The sequence below is a fragment of the Lipophrys pholis genome, assembly GCF_963383615.2.
Source record: "Lipophrys pholis genome assembly, chromosome: 1".
In the NCBI taxonomy this organism is placed as follows: Eukaryota; Metazoa; Chordata; class Actinopteri; order Blenniiformes; family Blenniidae; genus Lipophrys; species Lipophrys pholis.
This window is the reverse complement of record NC_137635.1, coordinates 52,136,791-52,149,164: the sequence shown is the minus strand read 5'-3', so window position 1 is coordinate 52,149,164 and position 12,374 is coordinate 52,136,791. Positions and strand designations below refer to the sequence as shown.

The 12,374-nt window shown below is 43.1% G+C and overlaps 1 protein-coding gene across 1 annotated transcript; it reads left to right on the top strand.

The window, feature by feature from the left end:
• Nucleotides 1-1,749: 1,749 nt before the first annotated feature.
• LOC308114811 (histamine H3 receptor-like) lies at nt 1,750-11,143 on the top strand (the record flags this gene model as incomplete). The annotated part of the gene is made up of 3 exons (XM_080472002.1): nt 1,750-1,999; nt 2,482-2,648; nt 10,391-11,143. 3 exons carry the CDS (start codon nt 1,750-1,752, stop codon nt 11,141-11,143), a joined length of 1,170 nt encoding a protein of 389 aa, XP_080328128.1.
• Nucleotides 11,144-12,374: the final 1,231 nt, after the last annotated feature.

The following is a 12,374-nucleotide window of genomic DNA, read 5'->3' as shown; positions in this document are numbered from 1 at the left end:
TTCACCCGAAAGCCGAATATCCCACACTCTTTTGTGAGCAGAGTATTTTAGCTGATGAATACTGATTACTACTGACTAATCATAGGAAACATTTAAGCAGAGCAGTTTTGTATTTTAGACATGAAATGTGTCATTTTGTTAGTAAGCGTCCGCATACCTGGACGGGGTTTTAGTCACCTTGGAAAAAAAACAACTTATAGTCCAGTGATGGTCAAGATCCTCCGGAAACTTCACATCTCCTGTATTCTGCAGTAAAAACATCACGGACAGAAGTCCGTGGCTGTGCATGCAGGCGCATGTGGGTGTAGATACTGTAAGTATAGATGTGAATATGCGGGATCAAAGACGTTAGCATTCAGCTGAAGTAGTACTCAGTGACGAGTGGATTAAACAAGCTCTTCTTCAATCCACTTTCCAGACGTGTAAATCTGCACTGACGTGTTCTCACCAGGAAAAGAAATTAAACACTTCTTTTAAAGGCACATATGGAGAAGTGGCTTTCCTTAATTTGCTTATTCATTGTGCTAATAGATCAACATATACAATTAATTAGGAAGAAACTTACTAGTAATAGAGTTTTCCTGTGTGTCAAGACGGTAACTAAAGTTAACGTTCCCCACGTTTTGTTGTGCTTTTTGTGTCGGTGCGCCCAACAGTGTGGGATTAGTTATATGCTGAAAAAAGGCAGAAAACAAACAAACAAACAAATAAATAAATAAATAAATAAATAAATAACAGCCACCTAGGATAGTCATCTTTGCACCTTGCCACTAAGACAGGAACAATAATAATAATAATAATAACAATAATAATAATAAAATAAATTTATCAATATAATATCAGTTATATAATATCCTCAAAAAGAGGAATATACATTAAATACCACGTTTACAACATGTGTCCTTAATTTATTGTTTCTCTCCACAAACTATTTGTGATCTATCCATCCATCCATCCATCCATCCATCCATCCATCCATCCATCCATCCATCCATCCGTCTCATTATTCATTTATTTATGAACGACATTGTGAACAACTTTAAATCCAGTGAAGAAAATAAGGGTAATGGGGTAAATTCACTGAACAAACTGCATGTAAAGTGGTTAAGTTAATTTATCTACTGTCAAGCTGTCACGCCTATTTACTGATATTTACATATTTCTATGTTTTATTCATATTTTATTCTCCATTTTTATTCTCAGCTCTCGTGTCTCACAGCAAGAAGGTCATGGGTTCAAAGGCTTGTGTGTGGATTTACTCTGTGAACTCCAGTTTCCTCCCACAGTCTAAAAACATGTGAGGTCAATTGGTGACTCTTAATATCTCCTAGAGGTTAATGTTAGTGTGAGTGTGCGCGTCTCTCTGTGTCTGTCCCGTGATGGACTGTAGACTTGCCCAGGTGTAATCTGCCCTCACTTGGTGGCTCTCTGGCGGCCCCTGTTTGCCCACGTGCCGTATCTTTGACACCCCCGGTCTATCAAAACATAGACCCCCCCTCCCCTTCATCCGCCCCTTCATCAGTTGTGCCATGACTTCTGTTTGGTTTGTTCTCGTGACAGAAGCGCACGATGCGTCCACGGCGCGGCGGTGCGTCATTGCGCAGCGTCGTGCGCTCTTTGCTGGAACAGCAGCTTTCAGAGCGTCCGTCCACGTATCGGGGATGTTGGACGTCGAGCCCGCACGCGAGGCACCTGTTGCAGTTGCTGATTTGCTGAGGTTCCCCTCCTAGTCCCGATGAAGATTTGACCATGTCGCAGGCGCACGGTGACTCCAACTCCAGCGGACACTATTTTGACAACACCGCGTCCGCGCGCGTCCACAGCCGCTCGGTGTTCTCTGGAGCCGCGTTTGTCGTCCTCTTGGTGATGATGGTGACTTTGGTGTGTGTCATAGTTTTGGGCAACGCGCTGGTTATTCTGGCTTTTAAAGTGGACAAGAGTTTGAGAAGACAGTGCAATTACTACTTCTTGAATTTAGCAATATCCGATTTTCTCGTCGGTAAGTCCAGCCTCAGTGTGAATTCCTTTATATGAAAGTGGTGAATACTCGGTAAAGTCACATTTCTGTTGTTGTGTGTAATCATAGGATCTTTGATATTAAATCTGTGTGCATGAATTTAAATATACCTCCATGAATGACTGGATCGCTTTGAGTTAAAAGTACCTGCACAATATTCGTTAATTGCAATATATCCATATAATTCATTCAATGGAGTCATGCTTTTCTTTCTTAATTCAAAAATCACCATGATCTACTCTGCTTTAACGCAATCATTTTTGAATTCATGAATAAACACAATACAAAAAACAGTCATTGTTTAAAATGCATCATTGTGTGTGTTTTATTGTATTTACTGACATCCTTGTCCCATGAAAGTATAAGCAGATGTGTGTTCTGAGTCTCCGGCTCTCTTATGATTTCTCCACCTGTATGAAGCCCTGAAACTGTTCACATGTTGCATCTCTGGCTTTTTCCTGTAGGAGCATTCTGCATCCCGCTCTACATCCCATACGTCCTCACTGGACGCTGGACACTGGGACGAGGGCTGTGCAAGCTGTGGCTGGTCATGGACTACCTCCTCTGCTCCGCCTCCGTCTTCAGCATCGTCCTCATCAGCTACGACCGCTTCCTGTCAGTGACCAGAGCCGTGAGTTGACCCTACACTCTGCCTCAGCAAACCCTCTCTTTTCAACTGAGGGACAAACTGACCAGTTCAAGCAGTGAGAAACAGCATGTATCAGGCTGCACCCTGCAGCGGTTTGCCCTGTCGCCTCACAGAGAAAATACACTAGTTTGATTGCAGGAAGGTCGATTACTGATTCCTATGTGGAGTTTTCTCCAAAATATTTGATCCACTAATGAGGCATGTGTGTGTGTGTCTATATATATATATATATATATATATATATATATATATATATATATATAAACAAAGGCTTAAAAACAAAGGCTGCAAATGCAATATTTATTCAGCCGATCGACAAACAGTCTCTGAGGATTGATTTTGACAGACACACACATTTCAGTTATCATGTTTCCCTTCATTAACATGAATTATCAGACGGGTATTGTACATTGAGCACACTACTCTGAAGGGTTTATCCAAAAGGTTTCATGTGACTTATTACATGTGAATATTGCCTTACTGTATATGCCACAAAGGGAGATGTGTAACAACCAATAATGTAAGTATGGATGATAACATAGTATAATTATAATTATGTAGTAATGTTGGCCTTCTTCATTTTAAAAAACGCCCAATAACTGTAAGAACTCATCAATAGCGTAATCAGATATTTGATCCATGATGGTAATAGCATTTCGCCAATAATGAAACAAGGGGTATTAAATTAAAAACTTTCAAAATGTATTATTTTAAGTCAATAATAAAATAACACATAAACAAAGGTGCACTTGTTAGAAATAAACCCCCTTTTTTTTTTTTTTTACAAGTTTAAAGAAAAATAGGTATAGGTGATAGGAACATCATGGTTTTTTAAAAAAACCTTTTACTATTTGTTGTGACGTTATCGGCTTCATCACATTCAGAAGGGCCCAGATGATCCTGTTGTTGGTGTTACATGGTGTAAACCAACCTGCAGTCATTGTGGTCAGACACATGTCCTCTGCTGGTTTTGTTTGTGGACTTTATCGTCACATATTTTCTGTTTATGTGATCAGTCATATAGTTGTTTCCTTTTTTTTCTTTTGTTCTAAATTCAGATTTATTTGCTGTAACTCTCTGATAGATTTGATGTACTCCTCCATGAACAAATCCAACTCCAGACTTTTAATTTCCAGCAGATCGTTGTCATGTAAAAACAATCTAATGCACAAAAAAAAACCCTCCTCTGAATCCTCCTGCTTACATACGATGTTATTCTGAGTTGAATGTCTGCAAAGTCTGTTTGCAAGAGTGCAAATTAGCACATTTTATGCAGGATCTTAGTAAATAAGTTGGATACAGATGGATGAATTGTTCAGCTTTAACTGAGATGTGTAGAACCGCGTCATCTCCATTAAACTGTTCAAGTTAAACGCTTAAACTTGCAGATCTTCCTGCCTGGTAAACAATCAAATATCCCCTCTGTGGCTCATTTTGTGATCAGTCTTCCAGGTTTTTTTTTTTTTTTTTCCGTGGTTCCACCTCCTCCTCTTCCTCCTCCTCCTCTTCCTCCTCCTCCCAGATGTGCCCATCTGCAGAGGTTAATCACTCCTGACCCGTCCAGGCCCAGTGCCACCCCTAATTATAGTTTCCCCCCAGTGATGAAGATCAAAATAAGTCGCAGTCTGACTTTGGGACGGCTTCACAAAACACACGGACAACAGCACTCGACGGGAGGCCTTCACGATAAATGCCAAACTCGCCATTGACGTATGATCGACGCGCGCAGCGTGCAGTACGAGACACAAAGACCGCGATAAACTGTGTTTCTGTACATGGTGCATTCGTTTTCGCAAATCCAGAATGAGAGGCTTCTAAATATGGAAGAAGAGTGGGAATGAGTGCAAACGACTCACAAAACAAATGTGCGATTAAGAAGACTTTCACGTCGCTGACTTATAAAAACGTTCTCATCAAGTATCTCTCCTTATAGCCATCAGTTCTGGATTCATATTTCCTTGCATCCCTGTTCGTGATATAGAAGAGCCGGGAGTTAAGACCTTGCATATCATTCTTTGATTTGCGAAGCGTTGCAGCCGTTAGCCTCACTTAGCCTTTAGCCGCGACCCGGCGGAGCGTCGCCGAGTCGACTGCGCGTGTCTTTAACTCGGAGCCGGAATGAAGCAGACAAAGGGAGTGCTCTGTTTGCTTTTCAGAGGTAAACACTTAACATCAGAGCCATGAATACAAATAACACCAGAGAGAGAGAGGGAGAGAGAGAGAGAGAGAAAGAGAGAGAGAGAGAGCCTCTTCTTTAATTAGCTAGCTTTGATCATAGAGATCCTCCTCCTTGCCACGGTCCTTCCAACATGCAGAGATCAATCGTAGCAGAAACAGCCCGCCAACATTTTCCTAAAAGCATCCCTCTCTGTGCACCCACACAGCAAACACACCCGGACAAAGTTGGCCTTTGAAATCAAAAGAAGCAGCCAGAAAAAACGTGCATTTATTTAACATACATCACTTCACCGTGTCCGCGTTCCTCCTGATCAGCTTGATCTTGATTTAATGCAAAGATCTGTTAAGAGGGGGGGGAAGAACAAAAAAGGTTTAAATTTGGACGCGACAAGTGGAGCCGTGCTTCGTCTCCTCTGAGGAAGAGTTACAGTTAATTAGAGAGAAATACAGTGACGTGTATTCAGGGCAGCTGGAGAGGTTGTGAAGGATGTCGCCTGCTGGATGAACATGTGTGCGTCGATATAGGCTGCGACTCTGAGTGCTCACAAGAGCTCCTCCACCGACTTAACTCTCATTCACTCGGGGCTGCGCCCTGCATGATGCGACCGCGTTGGACGCATTATGTATCCACATGTCTTTACTCTCCATTAACGGTTAGTGGCATTGCTCATCAGTCAATATTTTGCACTCATTTGGCTCCAGTCACACAACTGGATGGTATTCATGCAGGAAATAAAAACAAGGTCAATGTGTGTAAGTTTCAAATGAATGTGACCATTTGTACATATTGGCAATTTGTTCTGATGAAAATAAGAGCAGGAGGGTTAAAATGAGGGTTTTGCATGATTTAGATGTGTTTCACATGATAACGATGAGCTGGGAATGATTTATTTTGTATTCACTATGGTTCGATGAGCTGGTGCGCAGAGTCTCCACAAGCCCTAAAATGTGGAGTTGAACGTTTCAGTGGAAGAATCAATCAAACATATTAGAGTGTTGCGGGAAAATAATCAGAATTTGATGAAATTCAAGATAAAATCTGTGAATAAAAGTTGTGTCTCTGCTGAAGGCTGAGCTGATTTGCACCTTCTTTTGTACAGAGTAAAAATAGAAAACTCAGCCTAAACAGAAGTTTAATGAAGCATTAGCAGAGCTGCTCTTCACCAACACAACAAATCAGACAGGTCTTGAGTGAAGGCCGAGACAAATACGTTCAAACTCAACCATGAAGAATGAACACACTCGTGTACCCTGCCAGGACAAGGGTGACCAGTTAGCTCACTGCAGGGGAAGAGGCCATAGCTGCTGCAAGGGATTGAGAGCAACTGACTAGATAATATCTAGTCAATGCACACAGCATTGGCTCTGGAATGAAACTCCTCAATACTGGACGGTCTCTTCTACTTCTAGGGTGAGAAACGAGTGTGGAGATGCTCACAAGTTCCCAGCTGGCGGTATTACAATTAGAAGGTCGCCTCCCAAACTATAAGTCCCTGTCCATACGAGCCAAAACTGTCTTTTTTTCCTCCCTGGCGTTCTAAAAAAAATAATAAAAAAAATGTCCACACGTCACTATGAATCCGGCTCAACACGCGCTTAAGGGCTGTAGTACGAATGCCAGGCCTTTAGCGGTGCTGTGACTCACTAAAAAAATGCAGCACGGAGCACATAGAAATTTAGATGTAGACTCCTGCCCATAGACTTCTTTCTAACTCCAAATTATGTAGGTTGATGCTCCCGCTCCTCCTCCTGCTAGCGTCAGTAGCTTCTGCAGCGCCACCTGGAACATGTAGTCCGCCATTGTCGTGGTTAGTAGATGACCTTGCGGACCGCGAAGGGGAAGAGAGGCGGACGATTGCCAAAAACGGTGCGCTTACGTGAACCGGTGGAACCCTCCCAACTCACCACGGTTGTGCGAGTTTGAAGTCCCACCACCAAAAATGTAATCTTCTGGACTTTCCATAACTAAGCATGTGAGCTTTTAAGGTTTTTGACATTTGGAGTGAACTGATTGTTTTTACCCCTGTCACATAACTTCTGTTTACCACCGACTGAATCATATGTTCCACTGAATTTGTCCGTGCCAATTATTTCTTGAAGACCAAGTCTTCCTTTTTTATTTACTTGGCTTCAGCATGGCTCAAACATATGAATACTTTGCAATGCATGCGCTCTTCAATATTTGACTTTTTCCATCTCAAAATAAGTACCTTACTGAACACATTGTATACTCACCTCACAGTCAAATGATAGTCTGCTCGTTGCTACAGTCAAGACACAAGGAGGTATTCATGTCGACATTCACATGTATACAGGACCGTACAGCTCTCGACCTCAGCTCCTAGCATTCAGGGATGATGATGATGCAAGTAGAGATGGAAGATGGACAGTAGTTCATTGTATACAGCTTTAGGTTGAAGGAGTCAGGAGATCCTCATGCTATCATAGAGACGCCAGCGTAGATACACTCTTGGAGGAGAAGTCGTAAACCCCTCACTGAACTTTGACTTATATGCAATACAATATACGTCCTTATTCCTACTTTTAGTTACTATTAATCAAATGCACATAGCACAGTCAGAAAAGTTCTTCTTAAGCCCTCCTCTCGTTAGAATTATTTTCTCTAACAAATTGCCGATCCAAACCCGTGTGGTGAGTTGTTATTGGACTTCTGTGCTAGTCATGGATTGGAGGCTCATAAGTACTTGGTATCAACATTCCTTGGGTCTCAGTTCGATGATCAGCATGGTTATTATTTTCAACTGACCTGAGACCACATGTTCTGGACACTCAGCGGCTATGTGCAGCTGTGGCCAGAAGCACAATGTCAGAGCGGAAACCCCAGGACACACTAGTCAGAGAGGATATGGAGAAGGACTTTCAGTTGGCCTCAGAAAGGTTCTGGGGTACCTTCAGTTCAAGGAAGGTCGGGTGATCAGCAAGAAAGGACATCCTCTGACCTCGATGAGAATGTCATATGGAGGTGGAGGGAACACTTTCAGGATCTCATGCACCCAAAAGACATGCCTCCCTTAGAGGAAGCATGGCCTGTCCCTGGTGGAGGTCACCAAGGTAGTCAAAAAAAAGATAAGCCTAGAGCCCTGGATAGTGTGAGGCTGCCTTGGTCGACACGCCTCTATAGTATCGTAAGAACCTCAGGTACCCTTCTTTGAACTGGCAGACTGGAGTGGTGGTCCCAGCTTTCAAAAACAGGGACCAGAGGGTGGCATGTTTGCTTTTTGCAAACAAGTTGTCCTCCTAGGACCGACACATGAGGATCCACAAGTGCACACTGGAACAGTTTGCTGCCAGGTTTGAAACAGTAGGGATGCAGATTCACACTTCCAAATCTTAGTCCATGATTCTCTCATAGAAAATAGAATAGTCGGGTCGGACAGGTGGCTGCAGTAATGTGGTCACTGTACCGGACTGCTGTAGTGAAGAAGGAGCCTAAACCAAAGTTCTCTGTTTACCGGTAGTCTCTCTTCCCACCCTCATCTATGGTCATGAACTTTGTGATATGACTGAAAGAATGAGATTGCAGATTCGATTAGTTTTCTTTGCAGGTTAGCAGGCGTCACTTTTCATGAGAGAGTGAAGAATTCAGGCTAAAGGTGGAGCCAGTACTCCTCCACATTGAGAGCAGCCAGGTGAGGTGGTTCATTCGATTAGGACGCCTCTCAGTCGCCTCCCTTTAGAGGTTTACTTGACATGCCGCCAAGGTATCCCAGGACCCGAGGGATTATATATCTGGTTTGGTCCTGGGAGTGACTTGGGCCGTCTCAAGGCAGTCTTGCTTCCGTTTGAGCAAGCATAGATGACTGTGGAAAGGAAGAACTCTGTTTTAACAGGAAGAACTCCAGCAGGACAGGCTAAATGAGTGTAATGTTTAAACTGTGTAAACTTACTGAATAATCCTGATGACATACACAACCTTAAAGCCTCCTGCAGCCACAGTAACTGTACTGCTACTGTGCTGCATGAGAGCCCCAGTGATGCCATGGGAAACACACAATTATTTATTCATGTGGGATTTTTAATTCATGTGCAAATATTTAAAAATAACGAGTTAATCCATGTGCATTATTACTGTAGGCCAGGAACCTGACAGAGCAATGTACTATCATGTGTGACCACAGCAGCACTGCACCTCTTTCATCCTTTGTTTCCGTGCACTATATGTCCAGCATGAATAGAAAATGTCTGTATTACACCTTTTAGCCCACACAGCAGTCAGCATGAATGGCTTTAGAAAGGGATACAACGCTTACGACATTTAAGAGTACAAGCAACACAGGTGAATGGTTGAACTTTATTTATATCAGATGAGATAAAGTACAGCTCCATTAACTTTATACACAAAACAGACAAACATGTTCTAAAAAGACTGGAAGGAAGTTTCCTTCCATGTTGTATCAAAAGAAAAATCTATATTTTCATATTTTAGTACAGTATATTTGTTCCATCTTTGCGAGACATTTTCACCACTCCAAAAAACTAATTAATGAGAATCCAAGTTTTATTCATGTAATAACAAAACGTCATGTCTTTATAGCTTCAATAACTAATAAGTTTAAAAGAAATGAAACAGCGCAGGAAGTGACGATATGTGATTACATGCTCATAAAGGTTAAAGTGCTGAACTGCTTATGTTGGCGTTGTGCCTCTAGTGATATTAGGAGGCGCCGTTGAGCCACTTCTGCCTTGGTTTTCACAGTTTGTGGATCTTTGGTTCTTGTTTGCGGTTGTTGGCTCCGATGGGGTGGGGATGGGGTGGAGGTGTCACTTCCTGTCCCTCTTATCCCTGACTTACTTATCACAGATATTACACACAGCACTGTGTACTCACCGAGACCTTCAATATAATACAAAAGATTTTATATTGTTTAAAAATAAAGGTCGTCTTTTGGGTTTGCTGATCCAGCTCAGACTCAAACCAGAGATTTTCTCGCTGTGAGGCAAAAGAGGAAGCAGCACACCACCCTGTGGCCGAGCTTTGCTATCCAACCGTTTCCTTAGTGCTTCTTCAAATTGCTCAATACACCATCTTGTGGCCCAATCTTGCATTGCAAGAATAAAGTCGGACATTTTTCTGCAGCACATCAGAAAAATTTCTTAAAAATGACATTACAATTTGATATATGTGCCATCTTGTTAGAGTATCACATATTGTAACTGTAATCACACAGAAAGCAGCTCTGCTATATTTTGCAACTCACTCCCTGAGGAAAACAAACTGGATAAACGAGATGTTTTTCATATATAGAAATATATATTTTGCAGTTTTATCTGTGCTTTTAACTTGTAGAACTGTTCTGCCTTGTTAAGTACATGCTTTAGTATTTTTGTAGCCCTCATGCAGGGTCGAGTCTCCCAATTTGATGTATTCCGTCATTTTATTCCATGTTTACATTGTCTAATAAATAAAGCACTGCAGGTGTTATTGTCTGTGATGATAACAGGGATGGATCAGACAATAACTCGGTGGCCTCACACAGGGTCACAACTGGAGTGTGTTTTCTGATTGATGCCTGTGCTTCCTGCAGGTGAGCTACCGCGCCAGGCAGAGCAGGACTCATCAAGCAGTAATCAAGATGATTGCAGTTTGGGTGCTGGCCTTCGTCCTGTACGCCCCGGCTATAATATTCTGGGAGCTGGCGGTGGGCCGGAGCCGCGTGCCAAAGAACGAGTGCTTCGCCGAGTTCTACTACTCCTGGTACTTCCTGCTGAGCGCCTCCATGCTGGAGTTCTTCTCTCCCTTCATGTCCGTGGCCTTCTTCAACCTCAGTATTTACCTCAGCATACGCAGGAGGAGGCTCCACTGCCGGGACGTCCAGCCTCACGCTCAAGCCAAGGAACCTGCCTCTGGCCAGGGGGAGAGGATCCCCCTGTCCCACAACTGGGGGTCTGGGATAAAAGTGCCGATGCGAGGCTCCCTTCAGTCCCAGGCGTCCTCTCTGAGTTTGGGTAAACTGGAACCCTCCCCCAGCAGGGCGGCGCAGCCCAGCCGTCTCTCCAGGGATAAGAAAATCGCGAAGTCCCTGGCTATAATTGTGTGTGTGTTTGCCATCTGCTGGGCCCCGTACACCCTGCTGATGATCATCCGCGCCGCCTGCAGGGGGCGCTGCATCCAGCATCACTGGTACGAGGTAACCTTCTGGCTCCTGTGGCTCAACTCTGCCATCAACCCCTTCCTGTACCCGCTGTGCCACAGCAGCTTCCGCAGGGCCTTCAGCAAGATCCTGTGCCCCAGACGGCACTCCACCGCCCCGTCATCGGCCCTCCGAGTGGGCCCGTGACAGCAGACCCCCCCTCCATGAAGGGGGGAGGAACCGTGTACCCTGAGCGATCAAAAGTGATCAAATATTTTGTCATTAATTCTCACATATTTGTATTCAGGCCCCGTTTACATTTCAAGTGAAGACGCATCGTTTTTTGGTTTTGTTTTAAAATTTGTTTTAAGAAACGTTTCACTTTTACATGGCATTGTTTGGAAAAAGATACCCAACGCTGAAAACAAAGTAGTTTTTATGTTGGGCCACCAGTGGGCGCTGTCGGTTGTTTTTGTAATAAACCCACAAACACATGCGTGCAGAGAACATAAAACCTTAAACATCAACAGTGGCGAGGACGTCAACTGTCAACTATAAAACCACCACGTCCCAGGAGAATATGGACTGGGAGCCGTGACGCTCTGGAGACCGCCATTGTTGTTATTGTCCATCTCCTGAGCATGTGCAGAAGAACTATTTACTACAGCTATATCGCGCATGCACAGTAGCAGCACTTCAGAAAAGTGTAGTTTCACCCCCATTTCCACCGATTCTGACCATCGTGGTGTGAAGGCAATAAAAGTTTTGCAGCTTTAGTTTAAAACATTGTCGTGTAAATGGGGCCTCGGTTAAACCGGCAGTTCTCAATCTGTTTGTTTGTTCGTTTTTTTTCTCCCAAATTAACTCTGATTACAACGTTACAGTGAAGAAAAACACCAGCAGACAAAAGCATCAAGCGCTTCCGTACTTCTGTACGCAAATATAGAAATCGTCTATTGATGTCACTGATTCGTAAGTAATGTGAGTTTTGTGAAATTGTCTCTTTTAGGACCCGAACCTCAGGTTGAGAACCACTGGTTTAAACCAAAAGGACAGGCATGAAAAAAGCCTAAGTGAGTGTTATGACTGATAATACAGTGTCTTGCATGTTACAGGAAGTGAAACTTGAGGGAGAGATCAGAGTCAAAAATCAAGTATTGATTTATTGTAATTTTATTCCTGTGATGGAAAGATTACTGTGTATGTTGATATTCATGTTACTGGGTGTTTATATATGTGGACAGAAATGCTGTGGCTGTGCTGGATTGAGCAGAAAAAGTAGCTCACTATCACCGCCTGCTGTCAGAAGAAGGTCTGAGAGTCTCCCGAAGCACAAAGTGCCATTTTAACCAGGACCTGTCAAAGTAGATAACCACCAAGAGATCACACTGTGTTTCTTCACTGTCTGACTTTATAGTCTTTCTTTAGATTTTTATTT